The sequence below is a fragment of the Lissotriton helveticus genome, chromosome 10 (genome assembly GCF_964261635.1).
Source record: "Lissotriton helveticus chromosome 10, aLisHel1.1, whole genome shotgun sequence".
NCBI lineage: Eukaryota > Metazoa > Chordata > Amphibia > Caudata > Salamandridae > Lissotriton > Lissotriton helveticus.
The window spans coordinates 142,851,792-142,876,938 of NC_136071.1; the positions used below are offsets into that span (position 1 = coordinate 142,851,792).

The 25,147-nt window shown below is 44.8% G+C and overlaps 1 protein-coding gene across 1 annotated transcript in view; it reads right to left on the reverse strand.

Moving 5' to 3' along the window:
• Positions 1-1,187: 1,187 nt before the first annotated feature.
• Positions 1,188-25,147, reverse strand: part of PSMG3 (proteasome assembly chaperone 3) — an 85,564-nt gene continuing 61,604 nt past the window's right edge. The window contains exons 3-4 of the mRNA XM_078664965.1: positions 12,560-12,799; positions 1,188-2,447 (exon numbers count right to left, since the gene is read on the reverse strand). Coding sequence (XP_078521091.1) covers positions 2,295-2,447; positions 12,560-12,775 — 369 coding nt within the window. The 5' untranslated portion in view covers positions 12,776-12,799 and the 3' untranslated portion in view covers positions 1,188-2,294. The remainder of the gene's footprint in view (positions 2,448-12,559; positions 12,800-25,147) is intronic.

The window sequence follows — 25,147 nt, forward strand, 5'->3', positions numbered from 1 at the left end:
TCTGTCTGTGTGAGCTCAGGGAGGGGCTGCTGCAGCCTCTGGAGTTTAACAGAGAAGTGCGAGCAGCCCCTGGAATCGGAATGAAAAAAAAAGTTCTCGTTTTTAAGTAGGACTGTTCTTGCCGTCCCGGGATGCTTTGTGGAAAGTAAGAAGTAGGGGAACGGACTGAAATAATTTTTAGAAGTAGGGGCACGCCGTGCCCTTCCGTTCCCGCCCACTTCTACCACTGGATTCAACACCCCATCACGAGTAACCAGCGCTACAGAAATGTAAACCTTTCCCCTCTTATATCCCTCCGCTATCCGTCTGTATCCAAATAACTGACTAACCTATCCACCACTGAAATTACTTTCATATTTCACTATAGTAATTCAACACTAATCCTTCTTGGGTTCAGGAGTAGCGTGCTACTCGCCAAAAAAAGAGCTTTGACACCTAGTCAGGGGTAGTAAGCGCTATATAAATGCAATTACAATACAATACAATTATTACAGGTGAGAAGAATAGACGTGTTTGAAAACAACGTGGTGTAAGACGGAATATGTTCTGCATGATAAAACTAGTAATTTTTTTCAACCAAAAAACGTAATCCTCTGATGAAACAGACGGATAGCTGCACTGTGACCCCATTTTTAGCCACCACCCCTGCCTGGTGAAGTATCTAAGTCCATTGAAATGGTAAACCTGAAAGTACAAGTCAATGCAACTTGATATTGGCTAAAAAGAACAGGAACAGATCAAGGTGTAATTACAAGGAGCCACTGGCTCTATGTCAACTAAAACAAAAGGATTGTAATATGTTAAATTCTGAACATGTTGTTTCAGCTTATATTTTTGATGTTTTCTTAAACTCAAACATAACGATAGCTTTGCAGTAACTGGCAATGCTGTTCATGGTGTTTTCCAATCACACAATGTGTTGCCAGTATTTAGACTTTTGTGCCGAAGGCATGTTATCTGTAGAAGGGCGTTAAATCCACTCAATCTGCCACATTGCAGCATGTGAATCCTCAATACACTCCCATGCTCCTTTAACCATGCTGTATTAGTCCCTCTAAAGGCCCCGATCCTTCCAAGGCCACTCCTCTTCCTTCTCACACCACCCTTTTGACCTCCATACATTGATGCATCATAGCACCTTAGAATTTGCATACAATTTTTACCTAAAATCTCATGTGATACGAAGAAACTGGAAAATCAATATTTTATTCTGTTAATCCCAAACTCAATGGATGATTTTGTATGTATTATATAAAAATAGTTGATAAAAGTGTCAGTTCATCAGGTTAAATGCGATAGTCAAATATTTTGCTGCAGCTTTTCAATTCTTTTCCGTAGGTTAAGTCTCTCTGGCGACCTCTCTAATCTGTTGTGGAGCGGGCAAAGACACTCCTGAAGACGTGAAGGTGCTAGGCAGGACGTATACAAATGTCAACAAACAGAGCAACTAAATGTCAGCAGCCCAAACTGGCACTGGCTACAGAAACTAAATAAAAAGCCAGCCAAGCACACATGTAAACAATGCATTTTGGTAGTGAATCAAGTGGTTGCATTACTTTCTCTGCGTCATTGTATTTCCATTTTAGAATTTTGTCTTTTAAGATGGTTGCATTCCCTACACACAGGGAAGCAGGCTTGCCCAGGAACACAGGCGAGTCCTTGTGGAACGGAGGGCCGGAGCTCATGGCTAAGTGCTTACCATCACAAGGACGCTGCCGCTCCGACAAACCCATAATATACTAACACACTTTAAAAGTCTCTTTCAACGTGATGACGTAAAGTGGATGGCCACACTCTGCCTTCTGGATGAAGATGTTTAAGGCAAATAACTAGTGATGGCTTTATTCCTAATATCTTTTTTAACCAGCAGCAAAATGACGGCTGCAAGGGGTGGTACCAAAATGGAATTATAGTCATTCACCGGAACCATCCCCCCCCCCCCAATTGTTACCCTTCAAGACTCGAACCATACTTGAATGCCCATGACCATCAGAAATCGAAAGAGGAGTTAATTAGAATAGTACAGTATGCCATCCCTGCCTACAGTGGTAAATGATATATTGATTACAGTGGTAATCAATATAGCAAAGCTATGTTAAATTGTAATTTCAGTGCAAAAACTGTCAGTAATCTAGAGATGACTTCTGCAGCCCCAGTGCAGTGTCCAGGGCTGCCACTAGGTGGCACGCTAGCCTCCCACTGCACTTGTTAATGGTAATTCAGGACTAGGCAGCCTTCTCAAAGCATGAACTCGCTGGTCCAGTTCTGAAGCTCCCGGTGCGCCAGAGACGTCCTCACCAGACCCTGCACCGCTCTATGACCGCCTTCACGGCCATCACCACGTCCGCGCTCTGCTCCTTCAAGGATAAGGCTAGTAAAACGGGTTTATTCCCAGACTCCTGCGAAACAAACGTCACCAGATTCTTGGCGCAGACGTGTGTGAGAGGCTATCAAAACAAAACACAATAAGGCTCAATTAGAAACAACAGGGCAACAATATACATCACAATTCTGTATTGTTTGCATACAAATTAGGATCAAAAAGAAGTCTTTTATCACTCCAGTCCGCAGTATGTAATGCTAGCGGAGGGGAACATCAATGTGTACTTTTTATATGGCCACTGTCAGGGCACAAGTTCTAAAAAGGTAAGTAAAATGTGCCAATTAGGAATAAGCCAATTTAACCATGTTTAAAGGGGGAGTACAGGCGCTTTACTCATGCTTAGTATGAGTATAGTATTCAAAACCAGCAAAATACTTTCTAGAAAAAGGCATAAAAATCTGGGGTGACCATGCAGAAAAGGTATATTTCCTACACTGGCTCACTCTTTTTCAGAAATGGAAGGCTGGGTAACAAGCTTTGAACCTGTGAAGCCATTGATTGTAGTAATATCTCTGCAGCAAGTGCATTAGCCCAGTATTAGTACCTTATCTCCTCAGTTTATGTGCCAAGGAGTAACAGTAGCACTATAAACAGGGCATTTGAATTATGCAACAGGGTAGGAACAATTATTCAGCAGGGTTGACTAAATTAAGCAGCACAGTGCTGGATTGTAATACTTTATTATTTTGTAATTTTTTGCACGTTAACACTGTCTGAAAAAAGCTGAATCTCAGTAGTACCAGTTTAAAACCCAACTACAGCAGTGTTGTGTGTTGATTTAGATACCGTATATAGATTTCCCGATTCATGCCCTTATATAGGTACAATTCACATTGCCCTTATTTAGGCATAGAAATCCAGCCCTTATTTAGGCATTACTCATGCTAACCAAATACAGGCATGGTCAACTACATCCGATCCTCTTCGTCACATCGAGTTCTTGGAAGACCAGACTCTTAAGTCTTTAGGACTTCCCCTTGCATGGATATTGATTTCTCCAAGAACTCTTTTATTATGCATGATATTCCTTAGGGGTTCATTCATGATGTTCTTATGCCTGATTTGTACGTCAATACTGGCATTCCTATACACCTTCAATGTATAAATACTTTCACTTGCTTTGGCAAGGCACGATGCGGTTCGGCCACCTACTTGCACGACGTGGCCTGCCACAGCAAGTCCCGAAGGAAGTCAAGTCCCCAACTGACGCACTGACCAGACGCTGTCATCCTCCTCGCCGAGAATCCAGCTCCAGTGTTTCTGACTCCCCTTGCGGGGTGTTAGAGATCGAGTCCCAGGAAAGAGATACCAACCTCTCTCATTCTAAGGTATGGAGCAGACTAGAACCTAGAGAAACTTTTGGCAACTCTTGGCACAACTAGACTAAACTATAGCTAAAACAGCACCTACTTCTTCCCTTGTACTACACTTAGGTTAGTACACTGGGGTAGGATTATTTTAGAAGCACCAGTTGAGTATTTTAGCCTTTGTTATTTATATATGTATTGTTATATATGTGTCATAGCTACAGACCATGCTATTGCAGTATTATTTTATAGTACTGCTAACGCTGTACGTATTATACTTTGCATTCGTAATAGGCACACTATACTCTGACCAGGGCCCTGCATTTAGCTCTCGAGCTTACAAAGAAGCCATGGCCAGTTTGGGCTTTGAATTGCGGTACTCTTCTCCATTCCATCCTGAAGAAAATTCTGTTGTGGAAAGAAAAAAACGGGACATAAAGCAGTCTATAACAGCTAGGGTATTAGGTTCGGGTGATGGGTGGGTCAAACAGCTATATGGGGTCCAACGTAGTCTTAACAATTTGCCAAGAAGTTCTCTAGGGGGTGTCACTCCATATGAGGTCCTATTTGGGACAAGAATGTTGGTTCCGGACCTTGATTGTCATGGAACAGTGGTGGAAAATAAGAAATTTGATATCAAAGATCGTTTGGCTGTTTTACAGGACTTAAATGAACTAAGATCGAAACAAAGCAACGTGTTCCTGTAGCCAACCACCACTGGGGAAAAACCAATCGTCCCAGCAAGGCCTGTCTGTATCCTAAAGCTTGGTGATCTAGTCAGAGAAAAGATCGTGGACAAGAAGAAATTTGGGCCTTCTTACAAACAACCAGTACCTGTACTAGCAATTCACGGATCAAGAACAGTAATACTGCCGCCCCTTGCTGGTAAAAAAGGAGAAACGATTTGTATCCATCGACCTGATCAAACCACACTATGTGGAAGATGCTAAGCAGTAGGCCAAGTGGACTCTGACAATGTAGCAGACACTCCGCTAACTACAATCCAAGAGGTTCAAACTGAAAGACTCATCACCTTTGAAGATTCTACAGTGAGAAAAGAAGGACTATGCAACAATGCTATGGAACTCGTTCCTCTCGAGACCCAAATAACAGTTCGTCCTGATTTGAGTGTCTACAACGAAGTAACAAGTGATCAAGTGGTTCCAACGATTTCAACGAATCCTGATGCAATTCCAACCATTGACAGAACTGCCTCTGGCTATTTCATTTAACTCGGATACGCTTTCTGAGGATCCCAGCAAACCTGAAACAACGCCAGAACAAAGAACTTTCAAAGAACAAGCAACAGACTTTTTTCATCTCCTGAAAAAGGCTTATCTGGTTTCACCATAGATTGAACTATGGCTTGTTTTGGGAATATTCTTCTTTCGACTTTGGTTAGCTCTGGTAATAACTCTGGGTATGCTGATAAATGGAAGATATATTCAAATGGAGACAGCAAGTAAAAAAGTGAACTTACTTCTCCAGCCACACAAATCATCCCTTCGTGAACAAAGAGACTTATCAGCAGTGAACATCACAGCCGTTCCTATACCAGATGGTATAGTTTGGGACAGAACTGAGTATGACATTTTTGGCCCGTCGGAGCTGTTGAAGATTCCACACTTATTCAAGATTTCATTAAGTGACTTTATTACCTCTGTTACATTTTCTGATGATTGGGACTTCAAGACTGTTAATAAGATGATGTCTGATCTAGAAATGCCTGCAGTATTCACAAATCATGAATATTTAGAGGGTTCATCAGACTGTGAACAAATGTATTGTTATAACCATTATGGTCATCATTTCTTGCACAAATCTGCAATGCCTAGAAATGTATATATGTATAACCAATGGGAACATTGTCCTACTCCTCCTAAGGGCAGCTCGAAAACGTTTGCAATGAAATTTCCATATTTTTCAGAGTTCAATTTATTAAATGCTGAATAATTTTACTTTCAAAATGTGAATAAGACAGAAACGAAAAATATGTTGACCAATACAAAACAGATTTATTCTGCAGCCTTTATTGCCCAACTGTCTAGACAGGGTTTCGACTTTTGGAAAGACAACATTGAGACAAAAACTGTCTGGGGTACAAAAGATTGGCAAGTGCAGGGGGTAGAAGCTTTGTTTAGAGCATGGATCATCCCTGAGCAAATTATGTTTTTGAATGAAACTGTCCAACAAACGCTTGCCTTGGGTTAGCCAAGATCAAAGACATGAACACACCGACCATACCTGTACCTAGAAGTAATAGCACTACATGGTGAGAGGTCGACGTACATAATACTTTGCATCACAACAGATCAGATCAAAAATGGAAATATGGTTGCTTTGGCCCACAGACACAAACAACTGTCAAGATTGATTCCTGAACAAAACACAGGGTTTCACTATCAATAGGTCAGACCCAAGATATGTTCAAAGACAGCATCCTGGGGTAGTAACAACACAGTGTAGGGAAACTATGCCTTGATTGGCTACAGAAATCTACACTTGAGGATGTAAAACAACACTTAGCTTTACTTAAAGATGGCGCAGACCTTAGGGAATTCTTGCTAGGACCAAGAAAACCGCGTCAAAAATGTTTCATATATGCCAGTATATACGCTGCTTATAATGAAATATGGAAGATTACCCAAGCAGAGACTGCAGAACAAATACGAGAAATTGATCGTATTAATTTAGAGAAATCTCTCTCTGTAGTACACAATGGGTTAACGACTGTCGTACAGGATATATTCATTGGACAAAATTGTGTCTTCTGCCATAGACATCATGGAACAGGACTTGGTCATGTTGCAACATGGTCAGTCTCAAGTATATTCTATCATGCTATTAGGCTGGATGCTAACAAACTTGTGTGCAGGCTATGTGCCTTGACGTTTAATCAACACTACGTCACTGTTTTCAGAATTCAATTTCACTGATAAACAGATCAAACTGGCACAAAGGGAAGCAGACTATACAGCGCTGAGCATTGAAAAACTGGAAAAAGTACCATTCACAGTGGCAGAAAAACCAGCTATTGAGTGGATCATACATGGTAAAATTACTCTGCCTGTTACAATTTTCCATTTTCAGCATTGCCTAAAACACATACCAGCAGGGAAATATGAAAGGTTGGGTAAAGAATACATCAAGACATACTGGGATTTACCATACACACACAGATGTTGGAGTGGGCGACGTGAAGTGTTTCTTAGCGGTTCCAACTGTGAAAACGCACTAAGTGGTTCTCTCCTTTATCAAGGTATTAATTTACACGGGGTCTGCGATGGTTCCACTACCACCTTATCCTGTAACCTGCAAGGCTTACCAGCTGCAGTGACTAATCCAATTTTTGGACTACTTTCTAATGGGAGTTACCTAATGTTGAATGATCACAGCTGCTGTGGCATGGTGCCAGGTATTCCATATCTAGTGACGGTTTCATCCAGGGTTACTTGCTGTATGCAAGTATTGTTTCCACAAACCAAGGCAGCCAGGGAGTCGCCTTTATGGCCTTCAATGAACATCTCTTCTATACGAATTGATACTTTAAGCAGAATGAAAGCCAGTCTTTTGCAAAAAAAACTGTGCCACTGACCTCGGCCAAAGAGACCTATGATCTACAAGTTGCAAGGACTACTGCCGCAATACATGCCCTTTTGAATACAATCTGCCCTATACATTTCTCAGAAATGTTGGAATGGATCTTAAACATGTCTGATATGAGCCGTATTGTACATCTATTTAAGAGCGTATATTCAGGATTGTTAGCACCTTTTCAAGCAGTCCTCGGAATACTTCCAAACTTCGTGCACTCTTTGTTTGGCGGACTGCCACTACTTTTTGGACTTGTTGCAAGGATCCTATTTATGCTCCTACTGCTACGATATGGCAAGCCAAATCATCAGCGCCACTCCAAGCACCATAGAGAGAGCTCTATCGGAGATGAAGTGTCGTGAGCGCATTGTCCAATTTCTAGGTTTACCTAGTCCACGAGAATTAAATACCACATGGTTTCTGTCATTCAGACCAATCTGGCAAGATTGCATCTTACCTGTTCTACGCTGCCTGCTTTGCAGTGAAGAATGCGTGCTAGACGATTGACTGAATGAAACTGTAATCTGCTGTTTCCATGACTCTGAAGATATTGTTCTGACTCCAAGGGAAACAAAGTTGTCATGTTTATGCGGTTGTCAGAAACTAAGCCCTTCTTGTTCACTCGAGAAAGTTTCTAGAGACCCCTGAGTTAGCTGGCACACACAAGTAATTAACTTTAATGTACTCGATAGAGCCATACTGACTTCAGTCCTATGCCAAAACTATAGTGTATATTATTCAAATGCGCAGAGCCTATCAGGGATATAGGAACTACACTACAGCATAACCAACTGAAAGGTGACTAGTAAACCTTTGTGAAGGTGCTGCCACTGTGCAGCAACACGTCATTGCGTTTTTAGTAACTTTTGATCTGTTTAAGATGGCTTTTTGTTAAAATCAGCAAATTTATGTGGCAGATGTGACAACTCCATAACTAAGCATACAATTCTGGTCAGAATCACATAATTTCAGTGGCTTTGACTGTAATCCATTTCTTTCTATTCATATGTCAAATAGAAAGAATTTGATGGGAGAGAATAAATGTGCAGTCACGGGTGCCTCAAAGTGAGGTGTCAGTTTTAAGTGCTTTTAATTATATTAGCGATATTAGCGAGCTCTGCCATCTGCGAGCAAATGAGATTGAGTAGGCAGGTCAACGGCAGCACATGTTGCCAGTGCTGCCACGGAATTGTTGCCATTTCTTTTCTTTACAGAATAGGCACTTGCACTGCTCCTTGCCATTGTGTATCTGTGTTGTATTAGTAAAACTTGACAAGTCTTTTCACTTACGAAGAGTGAAACATTTTGCCATTATAAGGTTTTTGTTTTTGCTCAATGTAGTGCCATTAACAGCATCACCAGAATTCTGCAATTCCGCAGCAGCAATGTATTCTGCATAATTATGGATTTGCCACATTGGTCACATAATCCATCAGCTGCTGCTGCTGTTTCTCACTCAGAAGGACAAAAGTTACTAAAAATGCAGCGTCATGTATCGCTGCGTTGTAGAAGGCCCTTCACAAATGTTAATGGGCCTTCATTCAGCTGCCAATTGCTGTATTCCGGTGTTAAAATGGTGCTAACAACATGTTACCTTTTCCAAGGTAGTGTTAAAGGGTAAAAATAATGAAGCAATACTAGGGAACTGGAACATTAATTTTTTTTATTTTGTAAAGCTGTGACATCTGAACAACTCCATATGGTGAATAACTCGTTTTCTACTGGTCTCCAACCTAAGAAGAAAAGAGAGCAAAAAGGATGACGCAGATCATCTCGAATGACAGCAGAGAAACTTAAGAGCTCTGATGTTCCAAGCTGAACATCTTAAGAGTTTACAATAACTAGCCAACAGCCAGGGCATAAGTTGGGGGTACCCGCGGGTAGAGTGCATCCACCCACTATTTTCACAGGGTGAACGCTGCCCAACATGCCAAGAAGTTGAGCTTTACTAAAATATACTGAATTCACCACGGTGTAGGTTTCAGACACCAAGACAGTTTCAACAGCACCTGTACTTTGTCTGCTTTAGTTCCAAACAGCAATGTGAAGGTGGGGAGGGGGCTTTCTTATATTAAATTCCTGCTGGACCAATGCGAAGGATGAAGTTAAGGGGTCATCAGGGCCTCCTTTTGTTTGAGTATCCTGGGTGCAAGCTATCCGGCCCTCACACCTAGATGCAATGGAAGGGAAATGAAGGCACACAGCTTTTCACTTTACTGTTACTTAGGAGACATGCTTTTATCTTTGTGCAGTCCATGTACATGAGAGATAAGCATGCACTGTAAGAATGTCTGATGTGTTGGTCTGTCACAGTATTTATGCAAATAACAATTTAAGTACCACTATTTTGTTTTATTCCTTTTATAGCGAAACTCATCCCAATGCAGGGTGTCAGAGCGCATTACATCATAAGTAAACATTACACATTGACAATAAATCCTATGCGTTTAAATCACAGAAGACAGCGAGGGTTACAAGGTACAAGAGTCACATGCACTCCATAGCTCACTTAGCTATATTAGATTGACTACAATTTTTGAACTGCAAGTAACAAAAGGATCTTTGTGTTACAAGCAGTAACCCACGTACCTAGCTACATAAAATAAAAATGTGTCATTTGCATATTAACCATCTATGATACTTTGATTCAAAACTGGGGGAGGCAAAACACAGATCACACCAGCAAGTGTGTCAACCTACACAGTTATCTTACCATTATTATTCCCTGAAATTTACTGAGCAGACTAAGATCTCTGCAACAGGTGCCTTAACCCCAAAATATATTTTAAAATGCATATTTGCAATCAATGAAGCAGAACGGATTTACTGCTACATTTCTCCTTGCTGCCAATTTCTAGACGACACTAGACCATAGGGCCAGTTAATTGAATCCAGGATAAAAACGCCAAATAATTTAGCACACTGGACTACATGTTTTTTGAATTTACAAAATAGCTGGCCTATTGAATTGATTTCTACCCTCATCCCCATTGTTTAATCACTTGTATATATTGCACCTTGTTGTCACTTGTGCACGAATTGTCACAATTCACTCACTTGTTTTTGCTGCGCCGTTTATTGTAAAATAATATGTGAAGATTGATATTTCTATGCATTCATGATTGGGTCAAAATAAGAAAGAAGTAACGATTAAGTTGACTTGGTGATTAAAAAACCTCTTTGACCCTCTTCCTTTGGTTTGGTTTTGGTTCTATATGTATTAATCTATGTGAATAATTTTATCTGATGTGGAATATGATGATGCACTGATACTAAGGGATCAGAGATATATATATATATGATTTAAGGCAACTATGTACACACCCGACAGAACCATTGTTTATGTTTAAAATATACTGCCCAGGTTCTGAGGGATACTGGGTTACCCCATAAGAGACTTACGTATTGAACAGCCATTATGTCAATGCTTCTTTTCAAGTTCAGAAGGAACGATACAGTTATAAATGAAAAACAGGAGAGCTCTTCATGCCCTAGAAGACCCATGTGGACTTCTGCCTACAAAACTATGAGGCAGCTGTACAGCTGAGCTCCTCAGCCAAAGGAGAAAACACAAGCCAACGTTGGAACAGCAAGTCGTTTGAGCAGCAAAAGCAAGTCAACGTTTTGAGCAGCTAGTTATTGTTTGAGCAGCAAGCCAACGTTTGAACTTTATTTAGCGATAACCAACTGCAAAGCATAACACAATGGCTGCCATAGGAGAGAAGTTCCCCTGGGGATACTCATACTTTTAATTTTGTGTACTTAAGACTCATTGCACAAAGGGGCGTCTACCAGTTACTGTACTGAAGCAATCCATTGGCAAATACGGCTGTTGACTTTCTCATAACTTTTCCCAATAGGTAACATGGAATACCTATATCACCTCTGTGGCTGGAGGACAAATATGCTAAGTAAATACCTCACGGTCCTCTGGAAGGAAGAACTTGTGGACCAACAACAGGTATGTATTTAACCCTTTCGACGCTCATGACGAGCTTAGCTCGTCATGAGTTACGCCTCTCGTACGCTCATGACGAGCTGAGCTCGTCATGAATCGCGGGTTTTTTAAAAGTGTCGCGCACAGCGGGAAAACGCTTAGCGCGCATGCGGTTAATAAATATAGTGCGGTACAAAAGGGGGTGGTGATGGACAGAGCATCTGAACCAATCAGGACCGGTTTCTGGCGCTTTTGGCCGCCATAAGTGTGGCAGGGTATGCTCAGACGTGAGTCCCTTGCTCACTTTGCCACTGGATTCAAGCAAGCCGGGCTGAAGACGGCTGGAATGCCAGAAACCGGTCCTCGGAAGCTTGTTTCCGGTCCAGGGAAGGCATGGCTTGGCAGTTCGGGCTGGACTGTTCCCATGAGGCACAGGGTCAGACTGAGTTGCATATAGCCATGTCCGAACTGGGGTGGCAAAGTGGGCTAAAGAACGGTGATGGATCAAACCCAGATCCTTTGACTGGGTGTGAGTGTTTGATTGGTTCACATGCTCCGTCCATCACCACCCCCTTTTGTACTAATAAATATAGTGCAGCAGTCGGTTTTGAGTGACTAAAACAGTTTTTGTTTCCAGTGCTTAACGCTACCAGAATGTGAAAGTGGGCTGGGAAATACTACTAGACACCCAAAAAAGAGGCAACATGATTGATATTCTTTGATAGTAATACATTTGTCCTTTTCAACAAACACACACACACACAACTTATTGCGGTCAATTATGGAACTTATGAATGAGAAAAAAAGTTGAAAGTTCTTGGAACTCTTAGATTCTGTTCACGGGAATGGATTTGTAGTTCAGACCACAAATCACGCTTACTGCTGCAAAGAGTCTCTCAAGATTCCCGATTTTTTGGCAGGAAGTTTAGTCAAGAGGTAGGAAAATAATTGTTCCAAGGTAAGTGGCAGTTGGCAGGGTTTGAAAAGTCGCAATACAGTTTGTATTCAAAACATTCTCAGTTATCTTGCTCAATCTATGTTCACACTTAATTTTAGTTCTGTAGAAGTTTGGAATATATGTGAAAATACACATCTCCACAACAGTATTTATTCCTGCAGATCTGTTAACTAGTCACAGCAGGAAGTATAAAAGTGCATGAGTAGACATCAAAAACCTACAAAAGAAAAATCCATACTGTGGGTAAATCTCACCCTAAATGTTTAGGTAACCAGAGACTATACTTCAAACTTGACAGACTTCAGTTCATGCTTTTGATTCAGAAGATGATTCTGGAGGCAGAAGTAACAAGTTTTACTTTCCATTTATCAAATACTTACTTCATCCTTGCCAAGAAGCACTTTTGTGCTTAGCGAGGGCCTTCCTATATCATTAGCTAAGACACTGGGGGTCACAGATACGAGGGTCCCCATCTTCCCAAACTGTGTCGCCACCACCAGGATACGGTCTTCAAAGGCTGTGCACACCACCTCCGTTCGAATGCCGCCGATCTCTTCCTCTGCTTGCTTCGACTTTATAATTTGATTGGCAGCCATGTCAGATAGTTTTCCTTGTGCAACCTTTAAAAATAATATGCAAACAGACCAGTAACCAAATATGATTTCTAAAACTCTCCAATTAAAGTCACAAAAAGGCCAAGTACACAAAAGGTGTACACTTGCTTGTACTGACCAAACTGGATGGTCATATTGCAGCACTTCAAGATGTCCGTGCATCAACTATGACAGCAACCTCAGTATGAGGGACACTAAACTAGCGTGAACAGGAAGAAATGTAACTAGAAGCAAAAGAAATGTGTGGTACTGCAGTATAAACCGTTGGTGTGATCTAGTCCAGAGTCCTTCTTCTAAAGACACTATTTACAGCATTTTATTCATGTCCCCAGGCTACATCTTTTGAAGGAACATGGTCAATAAAAAAAAGTAAAAAATCAGGAGGGTTCTCAAATAGGAATAATTTCCTTCACACCTTTCTATAGCAGACTGGATCAACTAAACACATACACCGTGAAAGGGATGGATGGCGTCATAGTACAGCATTTGAAATGCAACAATATAAATGGTGCTAGGGAACCAAAAATCACAGGGCTGAATCAAAAGATCATGAGGTGGGTTCTATTTGAATCAATTCTTTAAGGCAAGATTGGTGCACCGCTGAAATCAAGACTAGGCAGAAGGGTGGGCAAAAAAGTAGAAAACTGAGATTGCATGCAGCATTCACAGCGGATTTTTAATTTGGAGCAAATGAGGGAACACCACTTAAAAACACAGTAGGAACATTTATGGATGAGGCTGTTGTTGCATTATTGGCCACATCTTCGGCTCTGATCAATTTGTAGGAGATCTTTATTAAATGAGGCCTGAGAAACCAAAACAAAGATAGGTCAGTATGATTTAGAAAAATGGAACATTAACAAGTTAGAAAGGGACAGCTTTCCTGAATTGGGCTAGTGTCTGTAGATTGGGTCCTGTTATTTACTGGGAGTATTTATTTAAATATTTAGTCAAAATGAAAGCAGCAGCACAAATGTACTACTGCACGTCAACTGTAGAGAATCACCTAAGCAAAAGGAAAGACACAATACAATAAAACTTCCCTACCAAAATCCTGGGCATTTAGTATGTCAGGATGTTATTCATCAAGTACAAATGCTCTGGGAAAAGGTTTTCAATTTCCTTCCAAATGGATGTGGCAATAGAATTGGTCAACCAGTAGCACACTACGGTAAGTAGGATCTGAACAAAGGGGGCAGAGAGTGCAGCGCTGCGAGAGAGAGGAGGTAGGATTGGTGCTCGGGGGGCACTTTGTTGTATAAGCAGATATATGTTTAGATCAGGAAGGACAGAACAGGCCGTGAGTAGCATATACTGGCTAGGAGATGAGAGACAGAACAACTAGGAAAAACACCATCTCACTGGATATAAAAAATTAAATGTAACATAAGAATTTTGGTATCCTTCAGGAGCTCCACATATCCAGCTCAGCAAAAATCAAACCAATACATTTTTAATCACTTCGAAGCATTTATGGGGTTTCAGCCTAGACCTCCTTCAGGTCATGAAGGCGAAGTTAATATGAGCAGTGACCCATGACAGGGAGATCATGCTGGGGGAGAGGGGAGATTCAAGGCTTAGAAGGCCCAGGTGGTTAAAATATATAAATCTATTTTTCGCTTTCCAGAGACAGCATCCCCAGCTCAGGTCCCCATAGAATCTGACTTTCACAATCAACTCATAGCCAGACGGTGGGCATTTCTTATACTGTGGTATAAATTGAGATACTAGAAAGAGTCAGATACTCTAGATAAACAACTGGTAAGAACTAGCAAGCAGACTCCGTAGCCTGCCACATCATCTCTTTTTGGAAAAAGCCCTAGAAACGCTACTAGGTAAGGGAGTTACGGAACCTGCAGGTCACCCATGCATGTTTAAAATCTATCACCACCAGTGTTCAAAATCGGAGCAGACTGCAGGACAAAATTTAAATGACGCACCGTAGCCATGCCTGGATAGTGATAAATACACACAACGTTGAAAGGAAAGCAGACGGATTTGGACACAAATGATTCAAAATACATCAAACATAAATGTAAGATGTATTGGTTTGGGGTCTGCCAACATTGAACTTTCTGTCGAAGTGGCACAAGCAGCCCATGGACTTCACCTGCAGACTCTGCAAAATGGGAAAAGAAACCCTTGTACACATTGTGCCCCATTCTTTTTGAAGCACATAGGCAGTTATTGTGTGAGCTTTTTATTAATCTAAAAGTGCGGACATGCAGGCAGGCCATTTTGGAGGCGCTGAATCCAGCTAACAGCCTTGAACATTAAACTGGTGAAATTCCTGTCTATATTCCAATACAAGCATTTGCAATGCAATAGGTCTCGCATTACTGAAAGTTTGAGCAATTGGTGTTCCATTATTTGCAACACCAATAGCTCAAACTTACAGTACAGTAATGCAAGACTTATCGCATTGCAAGTGCTTGTTACCTTCGCTGCCTTTCACGAGAAAGGGAGAGAAGGATGTTGGGCGAGGTGGGCCACAGAAAAGAAAGGTGTGGCCACGATTGCTAAAGGCTGCATGTTGCGCTGCTTGCATAAAAATTACAATACTGAAAAAATAGAGTTTGGCGAGTGGCGCTGGAGAAAAGAAAGGCGCAGCTCGCCAAATGTTTTTAATATTGTTTTTCGTAAGCAGCACAGCACGCCGCCTTGCTCTTTAAGCGGCTGACAAGAGACATCAGCATGCCGCGCTGTTTACTGAAAGCAATTCATATTGAAAACAGAGTTTGCTGAGCGGCGCCGAAGAAAAGAAAGGCACAGCCGCTATTGTTAAAGATGAAGGCGTACCTTGCTGCTTAAAATTAGGCTGTGTGCAGGGTGTAAGCAGGAGAGCGTGTCGTGCCTGCAATGGCAGCTAGAGGAAAGTCAGTTCAGTTCATAGGTCTTTATTTCGAATATTTCATCATAAAAGACACAAACATAGAAGTAAGAACATCATAAAACACACATCAAGTTTAAAAGCATTGGGTTAAGACTATACATGCACTTAAAAACAATTTATGCCAAAAAAAGGTGCTACAGCATAAGATATTGCAACATATAGTTATATGTGAAATGTGGTACCATAAAAAGATAAGAACATTTCAGGACTGTACTGGACCAACCCATGGCTTAGTGTTTAGCCCTAATGATCCACATCCATCCTAAGAATGTTGCTACCGCAATTACCAGTAGTTCCTTTGTGTCAGTCCTAAGGATCCTCAATGCCTCTAACCCTACCCGTGTACCAATATTTTGGCAAATAGGTTTGAGCCATTTTTTCCGAGGGGCTGTGTAGGCGGGACATACAAAAAATATGGGGCTATTGTTTCCTTTTGGTCGGTACACCAATGGCATAATTCATCCTGCTGACCATTCCAGTTTTTGGTAAACGTTTTTATTGGAAGGGAACCGACCCTAAACTGGTGGTATAACTTCCTTTCACTAGACCTAGTGATAATGTCCCAATAGTCTTCTATTAATGGATCAAGTTTATGCTCAAGAAACATTCCGGACAAGGAGGAGGCACTGGACTGTGGAATATATTTTTGACGGACTGATAGCCAATATAGATCTTTAAAGGCTTTTTTGGGGGGAAAAGGGTTGTTGGAAAGATCTATCCACAAATTGCACAATCCCATATTCTCTAGGAGCATTCTTACTTTTATAAACCATAAGATGTTACCCAAACCCCCAACAGATCTAACATCCAAGATTGCCTTTCCAAAGAGTGCCAGTTCGGGGGTATTCCAGGTCCTTTTCCATAAAGCCACAGGCTTATAGCGTGCCACATCCTCTATTGAGTGACATCCTAAGTCCATTAAAAGTGGCATCAGTGGGCTAGAGCGAGGAAGACCTGTTAAATTTCGTAAGAATTTATTCTGAACCTTAACTATCGAAAGGTCGGCAAAACCCCAGAGGTCCACGCTGTACAAAATCGCTGAACTTATCCTGGAATTGTAGATCTTTAAAGCGGGACCTATCCTTTTTGTCAGCGAGGATCTCTGTTCTTTGACTAAGCACCCTGATAACTGGGCAAACTTAAGGGATAGAGTGTCAATCTGGGGCTTCCAGCTTAATTTACTCTCCAAAACAAGCCCCAGGTAGGTCATGACATTGGTCTGCTCTAGCTGTATATTATTCATTGTAACATGGCCAACCACTGGTCTGGTTTTTGAAAGAATCATACATTTGGTTTTTGCTACATTAACCTGGAAGTCATTATCGTGGCAAAATTCCTCAAATTGATTCAAGGCCGCTTGCAGCCCTTTCTGGGTCTTTGATAGTATTAGGGTGTCGTCCGTGAACATAAGTAGCGGAATCTTAATGCCACCCAAAGAAGGGGCATCTGTTGGAAAAGCTGTAAAGTACTGCACAACCCTGTTAATGAACAACAAAAACAAGGTTGGCGCCAGTACACACCCTTGTCTTACACCCCGGGACACTGCAAATCGATTGGTGACCAGCCCTTGCTTTCCCCAGCGAACTTGTGCGAAGTTCGCTTCATGTAGCTTGATCACTATATCCAGGAGCTCCTGGGGCATCCCCATATTACTTAGAGCCCTCCACAACTTAGCCCTGGGTACTAAGTCAAATGCTGACTTAAGGTCAACGAAGGCGGCATAGATAGTGCCACCTCCCAAACTTACTACTCTCCAATAAATCAATAAAAACTTAAAGACCTGCTCGATGGTACTTATGCATGATCTAAACGCTGCCTGTAGAGGAGACAGTACGTCTTCAAGCTCAATCCAGCTCTGAATTCTTGCCAGAACCATCCTGGCAACAATTTTCTGGATGGAGTCAATCAAGCTGATTGGTCGATAGTTCCCCGGAATGGCGCGATCCCCCTTCTTGTATATTGGCAGGATCTCAGTTCCTCGCCATGAATCCGGGATACATGCCCCATTTGCAATAGCATTTCCAAGAAATACAATATAGGGCACCCAGTTAGTTGGGTCATATTTAAAGAGATCTGCTGGGATACAGTCCAGTCCCGGGGCTTTTTCACAGGGAACCTTTTTTAGAGCATCCTCGACTTCTTTACTGTCGAACGTTAAAACTTGAGGGGTGGGCAGGAGTCGTAAGTCATATGAAGAGCAATCAATTTCCAAATCCAATCCTGAAAACTGGGTCTCAAAATACTCAACCTAGTCCTCGGTAGAGACATGGTTGGCAGGAACTTGGGATTGGGGTGTATTTCCCCATTTAACTTTGTGCCAGAACTTTGTCAGATTTTTCATCTTACTAGCATCAAGTAGCTCTTGCCAATGTTGCTCATCCCAATCTTTTTTAGCACAATTTAAGACATTACGATAATCAAGCCTGGCCTTCCTAATATCTGGCATGTTTTTCGACCTTATAGCTTCCGCCAATAGGCTATAAGATGCACAGCATAATTTATTATACCATGATTTGCTAGAGGATTGGCATGTGTGTTTTAGGGGTTTACTCATTTTGGAAAAGTGGGATTTTAATCCCTTAAATAATTCTTCATGAAGTGAAATTATTTTCCCATTTATATCTTCCTGAGTTGGGAGTGAGCGCAAAATGCCCAGAGAACGTATTACCCCCAGCCTTATCTTTTTCAGAGCCCCATGATCATCAATGATCCTAGCTCAGCGAACTCTGCGTAGGTCATTAGTGAGCAGGGCATCAGCCGTGACTATCTCAGTTTGGTTGTTGCATTTGGGACCTCCAGTGAGTTGAAGACTCAGTAGGAGTGGATTATGATCGCTCTCTGGGCGATCCAGGATCATCATATCCACTAGTCTTGACCAATACTCAATCTTGATAAGGATATAATCTATTCGACTTTTATGTATACCATTATCAAAGGTGCCTGTGAGGGTGGGTGTACAGCGGGCCGGAAAAGCAAGCGAGGAGGCCGTATGTAGTGTGCTATAGTAGGGGTTTTATTGGCAATGTCACAGAGGTAGAACACAAGGAAAACAAGAGGAAGTCCGGGGCTGGATCCACTCCGGGTCGATGTTGCTGCTTTTGGTCTTCGGCGGGTCCAACGGAGGGTCCGGCGATGGGGAGGATCCACGGAGGGCAGGGAGCAAAAGAGAAACAAAAGGGACCGTTAGTCCTATCCTAGTTGTAGGATCACAGCTATCTCCACCGTCACCCGGGTGTGTGAGGAAGGATCGGAAAACGGAGTCAGTGAGGAAAGGAAGGGCCCGGGAGGAAGGGATACGGGGCTGGAGGAAGAAAAGGGTGCTTGGTCGGGAGGTGAAAAAAAAGGGGATTTCAATACAGTGCAGTGCTACACAATTATATTACAGTGCAGGGGACGTGAATTTCTAAAGAGAAGGGGAATTTACAAGAACTATACAGGGGACTCCTAGTGAGTAGAATAACTGAGGTTAAGGGCACTCACGCGGTCCGCCGTAACTCTCCAGGTGAGTTACGGCCGCTCTACAGCCACCTCCTGTGGACTCCACCACTCTTCGGTCCACACGTCTGCTTCAGCCGACTGCTCTCCGTCACCTTCGTCTTCTCCTTCGCGTCCACCAGTCCGAGGTTTCTGCCACAAATCTCCGACGGCTTGCATTTCCGGGTTCTCCTTTTTATCTGGTGCTGTCGCTGCCAAAGGGGCGGGGTTTCCGGAGTCCGCGATATTTGAGGCGCTCTGGCCCGTTGTTCTGGTTGGTCCCTGTGGGGAAAAGAAGCGAGTGACTCTCTGGCGGGTTGCTGGCGTCTCAGGTCGAGTCCGTATGGTGGTAGAATGAGACCGGGGAGACAGGCCCGGGGGCGGTGAAGGAGGTAAGTTCGGAAAAGGGCGGAGTACTGGTTGGGTTTGTCGGGATGCCGTCTCACATCCCCTTTCCCTAGCTGTCCTTCCTGTAGGGGGGGAAGACGCAGGGTATCGCGAAAGGAAATCAGCATTTCCCTGTTCGGATCCCTTCCGATGTTTGGTAGTGAAGCGGAAGGGCTGCAGGGAGAGAAACCATCTGAGGACTCTGTCGTTCTGACCTTTGTTCCGGGCCATCCACTCCAGAGGGGCGTGGTCCGTGTAGAGGACGAAGTCTCTGCCCTCCAGATAATAGCGGAGATGGTCAACCGCCCACTTGATGGCCAGGGCTTCCTTCTCCACCACTGCGTAATGCTTTTCACGGGGAAACAACTTGCGGCTGACATACAGAATAGGCCTTTCGTTACCTTGGGAATCCTTCTGGGATAACACAGCCCCTAACCCATGATCGGAGGCATCCGTTTGTAGGATAAAAGGCCGGGAGTAGTCGGGGGGTGTTAAGATAGGGCTGGATGTCAGGGCTTCTTTCAAATCAGCAAAGGCTTGCCAGGCTTCGGGAGAGGGGTTCCGTAGTTTCTCCTCGGATCGGTTTGATTTCGTCAGCAGATCCGTCAGGGCTGCTGCTCTCTGGGAAAAGTTTGGCACAAACCGTCGATAATAACCCAGGAGACCTAGGAAGGCTCGAAGATCCTTTTTGGTGTGAGGGAAGGGAAGGGATCGGATAGCTGCTGTTTTGCTTTCTTGGGGTCGGATCAAGCCATCTCCCAGAAGGTACCCCAGGTACTTAACCGTTTTCGCCGCCAGGGTTGTTTTGGCGGGGTTAATGGCAAACCCAAAGGCCCCCAGGGAGGTGACGACGTCAAACAGATGTGTCAAGTGTTGGGGCCAGCTGTCACTGAAGATGATGATGTCATCCAAATACGCGCCAGCGTATTGTGCGTGGGGTCTCAAAACGCAGTTCATAGCGCGCTGAAAGGTGGCGGGGGCACCGTGTAGACCAAAGGGCATAACCAAAAACTGGTATAACCCCTCAGGGGTGGAAAAGGCGGTCTTCTTTTTATCTTGTTCCCTGAGGGGTATTTGCCAATACCCTTTGCATAGATCCAGGGTCGATATGTACTTTGCTTTGCCTATCCGTTCGATCATTTCATCGACCCGGGGTAAGGGGTAGCTGTCAAAGGTAGAGACCTTGTTGACCTCCCGAAAGTCTATACAAAAACGGACCGATCCATCTGGTTTGGGGACAAGGACTATTGGGGAATTCCAGTCGCTCACTGAGGGTTCTATGATTCCCATTTTCTGCATGTCGGCTATCTCTTGTCGTATGACCTCTCGGCGTGCCTCGGGAAGTCTATAGGGCCTTAAGCGGACTATTTTTCCTGGCGTTGTTTCTATGGCATGCTCTGTGATGTTGGTTCGACCAGGAGAGGAGGAAAAGACCGTCTTCAGGGATGCCAGACATTCCCGTAATTCCTGGGTTTGTATCGACGTCAGGTCCGGATCAATACATGAGTCAAAAGAGAGACATTGGTGAGCGGGGTTTCCGTGCAGGACGGGACGGGGTCCTTCCCACTTTTTTAGCAGGTTTACATGATATATCTGGGAGGTTCCACGGGTGGAGTCTATCTCAACCTCATAGGTAACAGGGGTCACCCTTCTGAGGATGGTGTAAGGCCCTTGCCACTGTCCCAGGAGCTTCTGGTCCGATGAGGGCATCATGAGGAGCACCAAGTCGTTGACGGCGAATTCACGGGGCTTGGTACCTTTATCATACTGCTTCTTTTGGTTATCTTGAGCTTTCTCGAGATTCTGTCTCACTATATCCCGCATCATGGAGAGGTGAGTCTTCAGGTTCTCAAGGTATTCCGGGAGCGGACGAGTGCGATCCGGTTCGGCCTCCCAGGCCTCTTGTGCCATGTCTAGCAGGGTACGTGGAGGACGCCCATACAGTAGCTCATACGGTGAGTAGCCTGTGCTGCTCTGTGGTTTGCAGCGGATGGCGAAGAGGGCTAAGGGCAGTAGGTCCTCCCACCTTTTAGCTTCCAGGCCCAGGAGTTTCTTGAGGGTCTGTTTGAGGGTGGCGTTGTATCGCTCCACCAATCCGTCCGTCTGCGGATGATACGCCGAAGTACGAATTTGTTTTATCCCCAATTCGGCGCACACTTGCTTCATCAAGGCCGAAACGAAAGGTGTGCCCTGATCGGTCAGGATTTCCCGGGGAAACCCTACCCGGGAAAACAGGGAGATCAGGGCTTTGGCTATCGTTTGGGTAGTGGGTTGTCTCAGGGGTATGGCTTCAGGAAAGCGGGTGGCGTAGTCCACTATGACCAGGGCATAGCGACACCCGCTACGGGAGGGCAAGAGAGGACCTATGATATCCATCCCTATTCGGCTAAAGGGGACATCTATGAGAGGGAGGGGTTGCAATGGCACTCTGGGTGGTCTATATCGGCTGTTTTTCTGGCATATAATGCATTCCTGACAATAGTTCTTGATCCTCTGGTACACCCCGGGCCAAAAGAATTTCTCTAAAATGGTCTGACTGGTCTTTTCGTCGCCGAAATGACCTCCCAGAAGGTGGCTGTGGGCAAGAAAGAGGACTTTGTCCTGGAAGGGACCTGGGATAAGCAACTGGGCGTTCTGTTGGGGCCCTCCTTTTCTATATAGTAACCCGTTTTTCTTAAAGAAGTAGGGACCTACTTGCAAAGGGTCTTCTTGATCGAGGGCCCTTCCCCACGCCTCTTGAAGAAGGGAATCCTCCTGCTGGGCCGCTCGGAATTCCCTATCCGTTTGCCACGGATGGTCGTCAGAGAAAGCGGGGAACGCGCTGACATATTCCTTCTTCTCTTTTCTCTTCTGGCTTCTGGTTTTGGGGGTTTTCGGAATCGTTGTGGGGTGGTTCTGGTCTGGATATGGGGCGTCCTTCCACCACTGGGATAAGGAGGCTGAGGTGTCCTGGAGAAGCGTAGGCAGTCCCGGATAGTCGCTCCCCAGAATGGCCGGTTCGGGGAGAGCGGGAACCATACCAATGGTGAGGGAGGTCCCGGGGTCATGCCGGTGCTGGACATGCACCCGGGTCGTGGGGTATTGTTTGGTGTCCCCGTGGACGCACTGAATGGCAACCGTCCCCGTAGGAATGACTGGGTGAGCCAGATCTTGAGGCCTCAGGACGCTCTGCCGGCAGCCACTATCGGCAAGGGCCATAACTCTTTGGCCATTGATAGAGACAGGATAATGGAAAGCCGGGGGTGTGGTGCCCGGAGGGTTGCATAGATAGTTCCTTACGAGCCCGACCTCCATAGGCTCTTCCTTTTGCGGGCACATCCGGGCGATGTGACCGTACCCACCACAGGCAAAGCACTGGGGTCCTGGATTAGGGGGACGGAACAGAACCGGGGGGGGCAACAGAGGTGCTGGGTCTGGTCGTCGCTGTAGAAGGGGCCGGAGAGGCCGTGAGGTACCGGCGTTCAAGGACCGGTGCGGATGTTCGTCCTTGCCCCGCTGGAGTTCCTGTGCCCGGCTGAAGGCAGAAGCAATCTCAATGGCGGTTTCCAGGGTGAGTCGGGAATGCTGTCTCACCCACCGCTGTGTGGCAGGATGCAATGAGTTCAGGAACTGTTCCAAATATACTTTCTCAAGTATCTCGTCTTTGGTTGAGTTTTCTGGCCGGAGCCAACGGTTTGCAAGATCTTTGATTCGAAAAGAGAGGGCCCGTGGGTTCTCTTGGGGCCTCTCTTTGGCCTGGCGTAGCTTCAATCTATAGGTATCGTCGTCGATCCCAAGTCGTTCCAACACGCACCTTTTGATGTCTGCATACGGGGTGGTGCCCTGTATGTTGGCCTGCTGGTATGCGGCTTGCAGGTCGCCAGTGAGAAGGGGACCCAAGTATTGCCCCCAACGGTCCGCGGGCCAATTGGCGGCTTGGGCGAGACGTTCAAAGTTAGTAAAGAAGTAGTCCGGGTCTTCCCCCGGGACGTACTTCTGCAGCACAACGGAAGGGAGGGAGGTTAGGGGTCTCTGCTGACCCAGGGCCGTTGTTAACTTCTCCATGGCCTCTCCATGGACGGTCCCTTGACCCTTTAGGACGTCGTGTAGTTGGCCCCTGTCGTCTTCGGCTGTCTTTAGGAACTGCTCCATCAACTTGGCAAACTGTTCTTGGGACTCCGCCATCTTCTTCACTACGGCCTCCATGCTACCGGCTGATCCCACTTCTGACACCAAATGTGAGGGTGGGTGTACAGCGGGCCGGAAAAGCAAGCGAGGAGGCCGTATGTAGTGTGCTATAGTAGGGGTTTTATTGGCAATGTCACAGAGGTAGAACACAAGGAAAACAAGAGGAAGTCCGGGGCTGGATCCACTCCGGGTCGATGTTGCTGCTTTTGGTCTTCGGCGGGTCCAACGGAGGGTCCGGCGATGGGGAGGATCCACGGAGGGCAGGGAGCAAAAGAGAAACAAAAGGGACCGTTAGTCCTATCCTAGTTGTAGGATCACAGCTATCTCCACCGTCACCCGGGTGTGTGAGGAAGGATCGGAAAACGGAGTCAGTGAGGAAAGGAAGGGCCCGGGAGGAAGGGATACGGGGCTGGAGGAAGAAAAGGGTGCTTGGTCGGGAGGTGAAAAAAAAGGGGATTTCAATACAGTGCAGTGCTACACAATTATATTACAGTGCAGGGGACGTGAATTTCTAAAGAGAAGGGGAATTTACAAGGACTATACAGGGGACTCCTAGTGAGTAGAATAACTGAGGTTAAGGGCACTCACGCGGTCCGCCGTAACTCTCCAGGTGAGTTACGGCCGCTCTACAGCCACCTCCTGTGGACTCCACCACTCTTCGGTCCACACGTCTGCTTCAGCCGACTGCTCTCCGTCACCTTCGTCTTCTCCTTCGCGTCCACCAGTCCGAGGTTTCTGCCACAAATCTCCGACGGCTTGCATTTCCGGGTTCTCCTTTTTATCTGGTGCTGTCGCTGCCAAAGGGGCGGGGTTTCCGGAGTCCGCGATATTTGAGGCGCTCTGGCCCGTTGTTCTGGTTGGTCCCTGTGGGGAAAAGAAGCGAGTGACTCTCTGGCGGGTTGCTGGCGTCTCAGGTCGAGTCCGTATGGTGGTAGAATGAGACCGGGGAGACAGGCCCGGGGGCGGTGAAGGAGGTAAGTTCGGAAAAGGGCGGAGTACTGGTTGGGTTTGTCGGGATGCCGTCTCACAGTGCCCTACCGTTTTTGTCTGAGATGGAACGCCCATTTGCTGCCCTAAAACCACGCTCTAGGCAAAAACCCATCCACTGCAGGGCCGATTCTGTCCACTTCTTAATTGGCTTTAGGTCAAGGGGAGGAATATTCCACTGAACATCCTCCTCTACCAAGAGATTTTCCCCTTTGTGGTTTAGAGGCTCGAAGGAACAGTTAAAATCCCCGACGATTATCGTGTACAATCAAACCCAAGAAAATCAAAAAGAGTATCCAAATCTGAAAATGTTCTAGAACCACGCCCACCTGGCTGTCCTCTGTTATACACATTTACAATAAGGATATCTTGTTGTTCTGGCCGATGCAAATTTATAACAAGAATATCTGGACTGTTTACAACAATTTCTACTAGTCTATAGTTGA